General features: G+C 35.9%; 1 protein-coding gene across 1 annotated transcript in view; it reads left to right on the plus strand.

Moving 5' to 3' along the window:
* The window catches only part of POT1 (protection of telomeres 1), a 64672-nt gene that overhangs the window by 27532 nt on the left and 21181 nt on the right, over positions 1–15959 (plus strand). Inside the window, exons 8-9 of the mRNA XM_009883657.1 lie at positions 8529–8819; positions 12668–12823. Coding sequence (XP_009881959.1) covers positions 8529–8819; positions 12668–12823 — 447 coding nt within the window. The remainder of the gene's footprint in view (positions 1–8528; positions 8820–12667; positions 12824–15959) is intronic.

Raw genomic sequence — 15959 nt, forward strand, 5'->3', positions numbered from 1 at the left:
TGGATGGAAGTCTTGTAATTCTGGACTGTACTTAAATAGGTATATAGTAGCACCAAAGACATGTTTTTACCATGTTATATATTAATGTGCAAGAGAATCATACATAATTATATAATTTATTTTTGCTTAAGGTAATTATAGCAGAAATGGCTAACTGTCTGGAAAGAGGCCAGTTTAAAAAAGCAATAATTGCATATTAGAACATTCTTGAGAGATCTAGGAAATTTAGGATTGTACAAAAAGGTGATGAAGGGGACAAAGATCAGTAGTACTAAACAAGTACATTTTGATATGCTGTAGCAGGAGAACAAAGGAAAAAAACCAACCAACCACATGACAATAAATGTAAAAAGGGGTAAGATTTATCCAGTAGTTGAGATTTGTACCACTGAGATTATTGAGAAAGAACTTCTTAAGATTCAGAAACAGTTATTCATGTATATTATACGTATATTATAAACATTTACAGTTGAGAGAGAAATTGGCTAACTGTCATGGTTTGGGCAATAAGAGCCTCTCTGCATATCACTCCATGGCATCAACTATAAACACAGGTCTTATCACTCTGGGAGTGAACAGTTTCTGCATAATATGCTGTTAATTTCAGAGAGTTCATGTAGTTAGAAGAGGCTTAACTGAAAAGTAAAGTTACTGAACAGAAACTTGATTCTATTTTACCTCAAATCAGGACACTAACCTATTCTGGGTTAGTATAAAGCTTCCTTAAGGTCATCTTTATGTATAATTAGAATTAGGAGAGGAATTACATTTAGATTTTGAAGCTTGTGTTGCTAATCAGTACCTGAGATATGTTGTTAGCTTTGGATGTTCGTTGGCTTGACTTCAAATGGGAATGTCTTATGCTAAATTTTAAATTCTCTCTGAATCCAGTAGGGTGAGTGTTCCACAGATATACTCATTTCTAAAATTCAGTGGAGGTAGAAACACGTTTAGTGCTTCTGAAATCAAAATGCATATTTTATAATAGATGTGTGAGAAAGGAGAAGGTAGAAAGGAGCCTGACTAAAATAAAAGAATTGAAAAGTTGCATGTCTGTGGATGTGTCAGGTTAATAGTGAATTTTTTTGAGACATGGGAAGTACAAGTTGAAAAAACAAACAAGACCACTTTCAGAGAAGTTATGTATGCACCCTCCTTTATGGAAACCTAATAGTGTCTCAGCTCCACTATTTACCTTTAATATAAACTTATTAGGAAACCTATTGATACAGTACACGTAAGGAACCTCACCATTTCCTGATTTGGCAACAAATTTTTGAGGAGATCATTCTAAAATCCTTATGAACTAGTACTTTATAATTCTCCAAGGTGATGTTTCAGTATTTAAAGATAGGATCTGTTAATTCTGCCCCCATCCTGGTTTGAAATAGAACAAAACCAATTTTGTTTTCAGTCATTTCACTTTTCAGGTCAGTTTCTTCTAAATAATGGCACTCTCTGAAATTAATGGCATATTTTTCAGACACTGCTTGCAGAGTGATAAGGTGTGATGTTTATAGTTAATACCAAGGGATGGTATGCAGAGAGGCTCCTGCTTATACTTACTGCTATAACAACCAAGGTCAGCTAACTTTGTTATGTACCAAGTTGGAGGGTTGGAAGCAGAAGAGTGCAAAGGGGTCGCACCTGTGGGGAGGATCAGACAGGACAGGTGACTCAAAACTGACCAACAGGATATTCCATCCCATCTGCATCATGCTCAGTATAAAGCTGAGGGATCAAAGGGGTTAATTCTTCTTCAGTGGCCAGCATTCAAGGAGGATTCTGCGTGTTTGTCTGCCCTTGATCCCAACCTGTGTGTTCCTGAATCCAGATCTGGAATCCAGTTCGCATCAGTCACTGACTCCAGCCTGGGATTTTCCCAGCGCCTGTCAGCGACACGATTGTCATCCTGGGAGCTGGATACTGGTTTTGTGTATATTGTATATATTTCATTAATTTCTTATTGATATTATTATCTTTTATTTATATAATTAATATTTCACTAAAATACTTCTAGGTTTTTTTTCAACCCGTAAGTGTCTCCCCCTTCTCTTCTGGGAAGGGAGAGGTTAAAGAGAGCATCTGTCCTTCATTTAGTGGCCAGCCCAGCCTGAACCAGGACACCCCACACACAGACTTTTTTTTTCATCACAGCTGAGCTGTTTTAAGTGTTTTCCAGCCCTAACTGACCTCCAGCTGCTCGCAATCCATATCTCCTCAGATGCATAAGATGACAGCTTGTTTAATTGCTTTCTAACTTAGAATGATTTGGGGTCACTTAGTTGTCTTTTTCTGGATGGGGATGTTTTGACTACCCCAGGCTAACAAAACAGTTACTTTGGAAATTTTCTTACCTGATCTGAGCAGGTAAAAACCTGACAGAGGAGCCTGGTGCCAGCTACTGGGAGTGAAGCGGGAGGGGTGTGCGATGCCGTCCTCTCTTTCACGTACAACTAGTGTAGTACGTGTGATTGCTGTGCAAGGGCTTTCAGTTCAAAAAAGAAATCAGCTCTAATTAGAGTTCTCATTACACTGTCTGCAGTTCCTCCTTCACTCTCCTTTTGTCTTCAGGCCTTATCACCTTCTCTTAGCCTGCTGCATGGAAAGCAATAGAGGGTGTCAGAGCTGTGCTTACCAATGAGGACAGATATATATAGTCCTTACAGTGTGTATTCACACTTCCGCATCCCAGATATGCTTTAGAGAGACTTTCAAGAAGTTGACATTGATAGCAAACACATTTTAAAAATGACTGCTCCCTGCTACACTCTCAGCTGCTGATGAGTAACGTCTCTTCATAGTAACACAGGTGTTGGCAATGTCTGATGGTTCAGAGCCAATAAAAACTTAATGGAGAGGATTCTGTTGGGATTATTGTGGGTAGCGAATCATTTTATTTGCTCACTATTTGTGGCAGAGAATGAAAATTTTAAGTATCTTAGTAACAGGATTGAAAGATTATGCAGTTTTAAATACATTTTTGTTAATATTTCTTGAAGTGCATTTTTATGACTTCTTACGATGATTTCTCTTGAATTGTAGTACTTAGTGTGTTGCAGTACTGTATTTGGGCCTTCAACGACAGTCAGTGCTCTGCAGAGATGACAGTGTGGGGGATCCCCCCATCCTCCAACATAAAAGTCAGGCCTGTGATCTAATTGTCGAGGCTCCCTCTGTCTTCACAGCAAAGGAGGAGTTGTCTCAAGGGGAGTTTTCTTGGGGCTTTTTTTTTTATGGTTCACTGTGGATGCTCTTAATATCTTAGACTTAATGCCTAATCTTTAAGCTGTTAAAGAGAGGGAAGAGGCAGCCTGCTGGTACTGACTGAATCTCCAATATTTTATCATCACTTGACTGGGGAATTTTGGCGTGTACTCTGCCTTTCTTGTATTACTCAGACCCTGCCACGACAATAGAACTGTTAATTTCCTCGTTAGCTTTTCTCTAGTATTCCTTATTACCTCTTGAGTGATTCACAAACAAGAATTTATTTCCTCGCTCCCAGTGAAGTGATTGATATTTGATTTTCATTTTAATGTTTGGGAATTGGAGAAAAGTGAAGCATATTCTTATTTACATGTTCATTTTGTTCAGCATACTCTAGTGGTCCGATACAATCACTGTCTAGGATGTGTTTTGGTGGGTCTTTTTCCAAAATACACAGCCTTATAGAGCTGTATCACTCGTGTGGAAAACTTGGAGGATGAAGACCAAAGGAATGACCTCTCATTCTAAACTTTACTTATGTTGCTTCCTCTGCATAACACAATCCCTGCAGCAATTACAAAGATCTAATACTTAATTCTCTAGCTTTTTGTCATAGCAATCTTGATACTGTTATCCTCTCTTACTTTCGTGCTTTGACTTCTTCCATACGTAGGCTCCAGTTGCTGGGGTGTTTCCATGTTTTAAAAGCTCTGCGGTTCAGTGCAGACAGGTCTGAAACCCATGCTGTCTTGGGCCATTGGCTCTTAGATGTCATTCTATTCTGTGTTGGGTACATGTGAAGTCAAAAATAGAAAAGAAAACCCAAGGAAATAACCTGAGTACCTGTCTAAGTGAACTAATTTTTTGTCTTGACACAATGGAAAATGTATATTTTATTTGTTCGTATTTTTCCATCAAGTCTCTGCTCCAGCTTTTCTAGACCGTTTTTCAAGTTAAAGTGTAGTGATCTGTCTCTAAAACTTTGTGTAAGGTGGTGAGTGAATGGGGAGAATTAAAGAGCATCCCTTTGTGACTTGGAACCCCCATCCCCTAGCATAAGGTGAATTTTTTTATCCATCTTCTAGAAAGAAATCCTTTTTCATAGCCATCATTTATAAGAACAAATCAGAAGAGTTTCTGATACCTAGTATATTGCGTTCTTTTTTTTTGCACATATCCCAAGTTTTCTGTCTTGGTTTTTGGATGGAGCTTCACTTTAAATATAATCCACGTGCAGGCATTTTTCCCAGATTCCTACGGATCTTTTTAAACGTTCAATACAGTCAAAATATGGAATAATCTGTGCTGAGGAACTTTATGGATCTAGCGATGGTAGGTCTTAGTATGGCAAAGGGAGTGTTCAAAGATGGTTGTTGACTAAGAGAAGTACATTATTGAAAGGTTACTTGGGGAGGTTCTGGAATCTCCATGCCTGGAATTTTTCAAGGCTCAACTAGCAAAGCCTGGTGTGACAGAGTACTGACAACAGCCCTGACCTGAGGATGAGGTGGGACTTCATGATCTCCCCAGGTCCCTGCCAACCAAAATTCCTGTGGTTCTGTGACTGGGCCATACCCTTGTAGTACTTGGACAGTATCCCTTTTCAGTACAGCCACCTGTAACCCTGTCTCTACCTTCATAACGTTCAGATCAGATTCTGTGTTTGAGAAGGAAGGGACTTTTTTGTCACTGCTTATTTGTATAAGGTATATTGCTTCTGTGTCAACTGAACCCAGTATGTGTCCCACAGAGTGGCATGTGCTTATATATATATGTTTAACTGAGGGGAATGCATTGCTTACCACAGTAACTATAATTCTTGCAGATACATTGCCTGTAGACAATTTTGCACTCTTTTCTTTCCTTTTCACTAGCCTCTCACATATACTGCATTTCTACAGTTAAGGGAAGACTGGGTAGCAGCATGTGAACACTGGTCTTCTATTATTTTGTTGCCAACCATGAATCACAGGGATCATAAGTTTTTCACTTCTGCTTTGGTAAAAGATACATTACAATGAGATCTTGAGCTGAATGTATACTCAGATAGGAATAGAAGTTTGGACAGTGCATTTTAGACGGTGCAATAATTCAAGTAAAAGAAAAAAAAACACCCACAAACCACAACACAACTTGATGTCTTGAAATAATTTTATATGTGTAAATAATAATCAAGTTTTAAGCTTAAAGTACTCATGTTTCAAAATATTATCTTGAATTCCTGGTATTTTCACAAATCAATAGTTAAACTTATTTTAGGAAATCTTGCTGCTTAGTGTAAGAACGTGTACATTAGCTTAGTATATGTTGTTTTACAAGGCATTTTTTTGATATTCTAAGATGATCTGTGACTGCAGTGGCTTTGTAATAGTCCTTTGCTTCTGCAATTTAGCAATCAGTTTTGATGGAAAACTACCTTAGAGACGCTGTTATTTCAGCTTTATATCCTACTTACTATCACACTTTTCCATTGAGTGGAAGAGAGTGGCTTCCATTACCAGCTTTAGTAAAAAAAAAAAAAAAATAATAATTCAGGTGGTTTAGGTTGCTGTAAATGTCTTTGTAAATATTTCAAGATTAGCTTCTTTTCACTGAGCATATTCAGGATAGAGTTGTACCCCATAGAAATCACTAGAGTTTATTGTCCATGCAGTTTGTTGAGGTGACATTTCATGTTTTGTTCTTTGGTTTACAAAAAATATGCCAGACTCCTGCAATACATATTGGAATTTACTTGCCTGCTTAGAACAAGCGAAATACACGCTAACTGCTCCATTTTTTGTTTAGCAACCATTATTTATTGAATTTCTTTAAAATTCTCAGGGAATTTTTTAAGTGATAGCCATCTGCCCCCTTAGCTCTTCTCCCCCCCCTCCGATTTTTTAAAAAATCCCAAAGACCTCTAGAAATGACACAAAAATCTACTGAGGGGGAATTGTCATGTATACAAAAATCTCAGATTAGCTCTTTTCCCTAAGTTTGTTTCAATTTCAAAATCGCTTGTGTGTGGAAAATATAACTAGTTTACAATATCGCTGTTTAACCTGAGATCTACTTAGAGTGCCATAATGAAACAACATTTGCCCATGGATTTTGTTCATTTTACACTCCAGTGATTCCACATCACTTTAGCAATGATTTGTTTTTAAAGGACAAGCCTGGAGAATTTCTGTTGACCGTCATCTGTTCTGTGGGTCTGACATAAGTAATTTTCCAGCTATGAAATATTTTGTTCTGTAACCCATTCTACATTTACTTTTCCTGTTTGTTCAGTTGTTCACTAAATAATGTTGTTGAACGCTGTTTACCTTTGAGACCACTCAGTGGCTTCTCCACTTACCTGTGCCTAAGGACATTTGATTTTGCTTCAAGATCATTGGTAATTTTCTCATCATGACACTTGAGGTTTACCTTGTTACAGATTTTATTTATATTGTTATATTATAGCTGCCTTTCCCTCCTTTGAAGCTGATTTCAAATCCACTAAATAAGAGTACTAGGAGATGTCAAAAGTACAATATGTTCAAGCATAGGCTCATGAATGCTCAAAATGTGACATAAACAATTTGGGAAATGGGGACAATAGTCTATGGTGAAATATTAGTGGAAGCCCAAAGACACAAAGTAGTTTCTTGAACTGGTTTCCTGGGAGGTTTAGAGCCTTCATAAATAGGCTAGAGGTCTAGGACAGAATTTTTAGTAAGAAAGAAGTCAAGGTATTTTGATGATGATTTAAAAGAATCAGTGAAGAAATAACTAAGTAAGTAAACTGGAAATTAAAACACAGAAACATTTGGCATGTCAGACAAAATACTTAAAAATATGCTTGAAGTATCTTTTGATAGAGGATGAATGAGTAAAAGTGATGAAAGAGAGTTTTCCTCTCCTCTGGATGTTACCTATTTTGAGAAGATACGGAATATAATGCCAGCGGCAGAAACTGAAGTAAATTTGTATATTAGATAATGTCTTACTGTTATAGTGGAACATTTTTTTCCAGATCATGGGTAACAGGCACAAATTAAATATGAAACTATGTATTTTCCAAGTCCGTTGGCTTTCCATGTGTTTTCAATATTTAAACCTAAAAGTTAAAAGACTGAAGGTTTTCAGGGTTGCAGTGAAGAAAAACTACATCTTGAATTGATGAGCTCCATTTGTCAAGTCTGGAGAATGCTTACGTAAATGGAAGTTTATCTTAGAGGTGATCCTTAATGCATTTGTACATTATGACAAAGTTGCAGGGATTAAAGGCTGTTCTGTCACCAAGATTGAATTGCTTTGTTTATGAATTTCCAAGGAATACTTGGTTTGTGTGCTTTTTAAATTTCAGTATGTTTATAAAATTTAGGCCTAAATCATTGAGTGTGTTGGTAAAAAAATGTTGCTGTTTAGAACTTCTGTCACAGAGTCTGCAATTTTAAGTCAGTAGGATTTTCAACCATTTGACAATTGAGCACTGGGAATCCTAAACTAGATTGTCTACAAATGCTATATTCAGAAGTCTGGCTTCTTTGGTAGGCAAATTTTTAATTAAAAACGGATGGATCAAAACAGCCAGTTTGAGATTTCTGGATAATGAGTCATGCAGTGCTTCTTTTATATATATATATATATATAAAAAGTGCAGGGAACAATAAGACTAGACTAGATCCTTGAGGGAACACTTCAGACTTTGAATACTGTGTTTTATATGGTAGCAGATACACAACTAAATCAGCAGGATACCGGGGACCTGCCATTTGTGGGCAGTAGCCATAAGAGCAATTGTGAAAGCTGTATTCGTAATTCAAGGGATGAAAGCCGGTCACTGTTTGCTTTATGGGGGAAAAAAAGCAGCTCCTAGAACTGATGTTTTCTTTTTCAATTCCTTAATGTCAGGAAATGGGGCTATTGTGAGAGGCAGAAAATAGGAATCCATCCTACCTTTGCTCCACCATCGCTCTGCTGTGTGACCCCTAATAATTAATTTCTCTTGTGCCTCAGTTTCCCCATCTGTAAAAGTAATCCTGATGTGTTCCCCTCACAAACATTTTCAGATAGGTGAATAAAATACTTTGCACTGATGCTCTGTATTTACGGGTTGGTATTAGTCTGCTTCTTTAAATTTTTTTTTGTCTTAGATTGTCTTTTCTCCATATTCACTTTGTTTTCTTGTTAATTTCCTTATTTTGTTTTTATTTTGACTCCGTTATCCTAATAGCACCAGGAACAAAAGTAATGAATGGTCCTTTCTTCATGCACAGGATAAAACAGTAATGTATATATACTTTGATGCAGTGCAACCCTTATTTTTTTGTCTTCTTATTTTGTTACAGATCAGGGAATACAATGGACAAATGCAGGGAATTACCAGTGTGGGATTTGCATCCTTGACATTTGATGGAACTGTAGGAGCACCAGTAGTTCCTCGAACCTCCAGCAAAGTGTACACTTTCATGGATGAAGAACAGAAAACAATAGAAGAATTACGTGTTTGGGCAGCCAGTAATCTTTCCATCTCTGGACCAGCAGCAAAATTGTCTGGTGTTCAGCCAATGCTATTCTTTGATCTCACGTGCCAGCTGGTAGGAAAAGCAAAAGTGGATGGATCTTCTTTTCTTCTAAAGGTAGATTTATTTTTGTTTTAAATAATTTGTTTTATTTAGTAAGACATTGTGATTCAGTTTTTGATATAACAGGCATATTCATTGATTTAAATAATGTTAAGTAGATAAACATTTCGAGATTAAGCAAATTTATGATCCTTGATCATTTTAGTTGTATTTAGAAAAAAAAAAACAAAAAAACAGAAATCCCAGTTCTCTTTAAAGTTGTTCATCTGATTTATTTCTTGAGAGAGCTTTTGTGAGATGACTTTGGTATTGATCGTTGTTATACAAACATTTGTAGATAAATAGCGCAAGATTTCTTAAAGTTGAGAAATGTTAGTTTTAAATTTTGACCTTGTTTTTTAGTTAGAAGCAATCTAGAAAATGAATGAATGGATTGTGTTATCTATCTAGATGTATTTTAGGTAGCTTCTTTTAGTTATACATAAGCACTTTGGGGATCAGTGCTCGCTGAAAGTACAAAATGCAAAGTGCCACATAACAGGAGAGTACTGTCCAAGGGTGATCCTTAACATCAGCTGAATAAAACGGAGGTCTGCATAATTTTCCTGGGTTTGGCTCTAGTTGTGTAAGTCTGGTGTTATTCTGAAACTCCTCTGTATTTCTTTTACTTTCTTTTTTAAGTTGGTTGTTAAAATGTGAGTGATGAACAGGCTGTTGTTTTCCATTTTATGACTTCCTAAAATTATTTATTAGTTCTACTGTATTAAGCTGTATTGTTGCAACATTTGTAGAAACAACACAATCAATTATTACTTCATTAAAGCAGCAAAGGTTTTTCTGGTGCAGAACAATGCATGCTCTACACAGAAAAAAACCTTAAGTGTTATCCTATAATACGCTTTGCAGCTGTTACAAATACTGCCATTTAAATATCCCTTGTAAAGTAGATGTCAAATGAGACCCAGTAAGAACTGAGAACTTTGTGGACTGTAATTAAGTTGTTTATTAAGAAGTATATGTTCAGCATTGAAGGACCCTTTGCAAGGACAGAGTGCTTTCTTAAATTATTAATATTTCTTTACGCTCTTTTCTGTGTTGTAAGATCTGAAGTTGATTTTGTGAGTTTTGTATAGTAAAGATAATGACTTGGGGGGGAAACTTAGGATAGGCTTAGGAAGGTGAAAGTTTGAAATCGAGTAACAGTAGATCCATTTTTCTGATATGTAATTCCTTTGATGGTGTATTTTCTTTAGTAGTATAAAATATTAAATACTTAAGTCTGTGTTAAGGTACATCAGACAAACTTAAAAATGGTAGATTAACATTGCTATGCTGTTGCTAATTTCCTCCAGTTTTCAAGCAGGACAAAATCCTTTTCTCATATCAAATGTTGGTCACAATAGAAGAGAAGCCTTTTTAAAAAATTGTAGACAGATCTCGGATTATTTTTTTGATTTGCTAAAAAAAACCAAATTCAGTACCAGCTCAAATTGAGTGATCAATAAATATTATTATTATATTATTGTGGTTAAACGTTTTATAATAATGATTTAAATTTATCATGTCATTCCAAGTATATCAGTTATATTAATATTTTATTATACTATAAATTTTTTTTAAGCATTGAGCTCATGTAACTACTGAGGATTGCTTCAAAGACAACTAAAATAAATTTCAGTGATTTTGTGCATCACCCATAACATAACTTTGAATATTAGACTTGATAAATTAATTGGGCTATGCACAGCACCTGAGGCTGACGTGGCATAAGGACTGTATCACTAACTTGTTAGTGCTTACCTTTTTCTGAGAATTTTGTTATTCAAACTGATGGGCACTAAAAAACACACTAGAAATTATTCTGTCATGTATGCCTTTCATAAGAGTTTTACTATTATTCTTTTACTCTCTTCTGTCTGTCAGTTAAATTGTCTAAGTTAAGCTGTGTTATACAATTAGGATACTCTGCTGAAGAGAAACAGGTTTCATTGTGTCTCTCCCATTTCAGTGTTTTGCTGACCATGGTGATCAAAGGTTGCCACTAACTATTCCTTAGCTCTGGTTTGTTCATGACTAGTAATGGAACCATTTGCTGTTTCTTATCCAAAATTAATTTAATCAGTGTTGGTTTTTAGACCAGTGTTGGTTTTTGAAACCAGGGCTTCTGTGTTTTCATCCATAATTTGAGTAAAGTGAAGCTGGCAAGCTCCTGAGGTGGAAAGATTGATCTGTTTTCATATTTGTGTGATTAAGAAACAAAAATGACTATGTTTCCAAGGATATTTTTTTTTTTCTTTAAAGAAAGCATACTGGCTTACAAATTCGTCCAATAGGTCCCATTAGCTCCTCTGGTGAAGGACATTTTAAAGCTAAGAAGTCATCCTTGTATCTGACAGGGAGCATTCAAGTTATTTCAATCCATTTGTCAGATCCATCTCATAAGTGTAGAACTACCAAAGCATCCCAGGTAAAGCCAGCTGAAAAATGATGGGAAACTTAACAAACTTAAGGTTCTTTATTTTGTCAAAGTGACTAAATTCATAATACATATGATCTAAATCTATGTTTCTCGAGCTCAGTTCTGGAAAAGGTTTGATAATTCAAGCAACGGGCAACCTTTCTTTCAAAGGTGGTTTTAAGTATTTCATGGTATAGGATCAGAAGGTAATAGGCTTTTTTTTTAAATCTGTGGCAGCGTGTACCACCTCATTATCTGGGTCCTTCAGAATACACTTCTATTCAGGAACATTAATTTGATGTTATGGGTCATTTTCACTGTGAACAGTTTTCCCTTTTATCTCTTGATTTGGGATGATTATTTCAACCATGAGTTATTCTCCGTGTATTTACACATGGCTTTGCTCATTCTTAGATCTTTTTCCTAAGGGTCCTTTGATCCACAGCAGTTAAGCATAAGGGGTAGAAACCATTTAAAAATTAAGCTTTGGTGTCTTTTTTTTTCTCCCCCTCTGCAGTGCCCGACTCATGGGACAAAATGCCTTGGTATCGCAAACTGCCTGAAAATTAGCTTTTGTTGAACCTTTATGCATGAAATTCTATCAAATGCAGCATTTCAGTCTGATAGTCCAAATTCCTCTAGATTTTTTTCTTTTTCTATGCCAGTATTTCATATGATTATTTCGGTTGTCTTTGAGAAAAGTATATCTTCAGGAACTCAGGAAACTATAGTTTACAGAATATATCATAAGCAGCTATCACTGAAACGTTAATGTTTGATTTAAGGAGTAAATCAAGTAAAATTCCAAGTTCCAAAGTGCTAAGTCTGTTGGTAATCTTACTTTTTCACAATACCTTTGATATCTCAAAAATATCTCTATTGATATTTCAGGACTTAAGTGTATCAATAATGCACCTTTAGGCACAAATTTTTAGAATCCTCGTTTTTAAGTATATGTTAAATACTGATGTTTTTCTAATACTTTCTGGATAACTAGCAGTGAATATTGATGTAGGAGATCATCAGTAATTAAGGGAATACATGCCATGTACTCAGTCTTCACATTCTGTAGCTGGAGTGGTTAAAAAAAGCCTATAGCAGGATTAAAATATTAAATATAGACAGTTCTGCATATGGTGAATACTAACTGCTGGATAAACAGTTGAGGGTTTACTGGCACTGATTTTTTTTTAGTATTATCAAATCCCAGGTCTTAACACTTGATCATATTCTCTATAGAGGTTATCTTATACTTTGTAAGGAATAATAATAAAAAAGCCCATAAAATATAGTTTAAGTAATTTAAGGACTTTAAGACTCCAGTTAAGATTTCTTATTGTTACCAATTTTTAATCAAACAGAAAATTGTTTTAAAAAAAGCAGTTATGTAAAATATCAATGTAAAGTATTCTGAGCATATTGAAATTGTTCATTTGCATTGCAGGTATGGGATGGCACAAAATGTCCTTACCCAACATGGAAGGTGCCTGTGGAAACAAGAGACCTGGAAGGAGAAAAACTTCTTCTTCATCAGCTGCGAAATCTAACGGTGGACATTCTAGTCTATGATAACCATGTACAACTGGCAAAATCACTTAAGGTAACGCACAGTTTGTTATTTCTAATTCTCGTTTTGTGGCCTATTTTCTGCTTAGAACTCCAGAGAATGTATCGATTCAGTTCTGCTGTTAGTTTAAGATGTTCCTCTCTCTCTTTCACTATATTCCCCATACCTTTTTATTTGCATGCAAAACTCCTTCAACATGTGTAAAACAGCCTCATTATCCTAAAATTGCCATGAAAAAAATTCTTCCAATTAAGCAGTTCTTTCCAGACACTGGAATACTGGGAAAATAATGCACTCAGAAAATGTATTCTATGCTGCAGAATTATTTTTTAAATGATATAAAGTGGGGTTAAACTTGTAGTCCCATTAAAGGCCTGTAATTCTAAAGTCAATAAAAGATTTTCTGTGCTATAAACTTCTGCCATTTGTAGTGCATTCTTCATTTAGTGGGTCAGTAATGTTCATTATACTTAGGAAGAGAAAACAACAACATAATTAAACATTTGATCTTCAGCAATACTGCCATCTTGCTTCTGAATACAGTAAATTAGCAAAGAATACATCTTTCATTTTATGCCTTGCCCCTATACCCGAGCATCATTTTTAAGAAAGTTTTTACCAGAAAGTAAAGATAAGTGATGCTATCAGCAGAGATTAAATCAATTTGATATATTAATGCCTGTTCATAAGTAAATGACAGATAGCAGAATAATTTGCCTTTGCATAAGAATTCATAAGAAAACTGACTCACACAAGTATTTCATTACTTACAGGTTCTCTTCCAGAATTTCCCTCTAGCTAACTAGTGTAATCTATTGATATAAATAACTGCTGGTGTTCCAGTGAAGCAATATGTTTTTAAAATTAAGGGGAAAATATTTTAATATTGATAAAACATATTTTCCTGAGAAGCTGTTGATATTCCCTTTATTTCTGTCCCATATATATTGAGGAATTCCTGTTGAATGTGTGGTATGTGGGATCTCTTCATCAGCTCTCTCCATTTTTTCTCCTTCTTCTAAGCTGTTTCTTCCTTATCTCTAAAGCATCTGTACCTTTACTGGATACTGCGCTGCATAACAGAAGCTCTAATATCAAAGGAAACTGTTAAGAAACCTGGTTTGACCTCCTGAGCAACACGGGCTGGTTTTCTCCTTTTGGCTGTGTCCAAAGCTGCAGTAGTTTCAGTCTTGCAATCTGTAGAATTTTTAAGTTAGATCATTTTTGAACACGACTTTTTAGTGGATTGCCTTAGTGGAGTGATTGAAGAAATAGTGCTGATATCCTAACCCTTAAACTTCAGGAAGATTTATTAAGTTCAGGTTGCAATACGTGTGGTTAATTTTATTTTACAAAATAATCTAAAGATAATAAAATTTTGGGAGATTCTTCCTAAAATAAAAGGTGTGAGAAAAGGTTTCTTTTTAAATACTAGTGGAAATCATTTTATATCATAAGTAAGTATTACTCTGTGTTAATCTGTATAATATTTTAGTTCAGAGTCTTATTATGTAAGATTATTTTAAAAAATCATTTATGTAGAAGTATAAAACTGGAGAGTGTTTAATGTACGCATGTGCAGCTTCCTGAGGGTGAACACGACAACAGTGTGGACTGAAACTGTTCTAGATGTTTTGCCAGTTTATGGTTTCAGGAACAATAAAAGTGGTTTTCCGCCATCTCTTGTGCATTTGCCAGTAGCTTAGAATTGCCTTTTTTAATGTAAATTGTTATAGAATTGTTAGGTTACACTCTTCCATGTTGTCGTGTACTATATGCAATGACAGTTGCAGCTTTGAAAGGTTATTTTATGTAGGAATAATGTGTTTTATGCAGCTTTGATACCAAGAAGGGCAGATTGGGGAAAAAAAAAAAACAAAACAAAACAAAACACAACCACAACCACAAAACCCTGAAATATTTGTTCTTATTTTAAAATTGTATCTGTAGGTGCATGTTCAGACAAGGAAGCTCTGAGTAAGCTCTACAGTCTAGAGAAAGTGGGTAATGTATTACAGTGAATTTTTAGCAAATCTTGGAGCACAGTGTCAGGGATATTCCTGCAAGAGTTTGTTAAAAGCTCCTTGTTTGGATTGTCTGTCCAGAGAACACATATGAACATTTTGTCCCATTTTCCGAGACAGTCACGTAATGTTTACAATTTTCAATGCAGAAGACTTTAGTAATATTGAAGGTACGCTACAGTTGATACCGTAAGTAGACTTTTTGTCCCTTGTATTTACTGGCCTCCCTTTCCTGCTGGATAAGATTGTGGCTTTTCAGCATTTGCTGCCATAACAGAGCGCGAACAGAATTTTCAGAAATCTCATCTCTGAAGTGGATTATTTCCTGGGGCATAAAGACTCAAGCAACAGCTACAACTAAGCAAAGACAATGGTGTTTACTGCTTTTTCCCAAATTTCCCTCTTCCTCTGGCTACCTGGGGTGCATAAGGCTTTCTCATTACTCCGGGAACCCCAGCCTGCAACTGACTGGAGCACAGTTGCTCCCCATAGGTTGTAGTTTGTTCTTCAGCCTTTCTTACTCCAGTTTTTCCAGAGGTTCTCGGGATTCGCTCAGATCTTGCCATGCAACTCAGAAATAGGTCTGTGACGTGGGTATCTCCATCTGGGGCATTCTACTAGATGGTAAGAATCAAAGTGAGTGAGCATCAGTGGTCAGTCAGTGCATGGTAGGGGTCCAGCTGTCCACAGCTGGTTGGAGATTTCCTTATGAACTGTCATTCACTGAATATGTGATAGTTTGCTTAATACCACCAATTTTGTGTTGCCGTGCGTTTTCTGGAGAGTACAATTAAAACAATTAACCTTGAGCATGCATACAAGTCCTAGTCTGTAGTTTCACAATATTTGCTTTGTGTTATGTATCTTCAGATGCAGAATTTGAATATTTTCATCTGTTCCTCCCGCTGGATACAATGTCGTGCATTTTTCGATAGTAGTTTGGACTAAAAAGTCTTGCTTGTTTTTCTGGTGTCTGAGTCACATTTCCAACCTGCAACCTATAGGAGTTACATGGCTGTAATATCTAGCTTCATCTTTTTCAAGCCTCAGTAGCATTCCTTTGACCTGTCAGTGGTATTTTCCCCACTTCTGTCTTTGTACTCATTAAAAGGGAGGGAAATAAAACCAAAATCACAACACCCCCC

This window comes from Charadrius vociferus, unplaced genomic scaffold (assembly GCF_000708025.1).
Source record: "Charadrius vociferus isolate BGI_N301 unplaced genomic scaffold, ASM70802v2 scaffold43, whole genome shotgun sequence".
NCBI lineage: Eukaryota > Metazoa > Chordata > Aves > Charadriiformes > Charadriidae > Charadrius > Charadrius vociferus.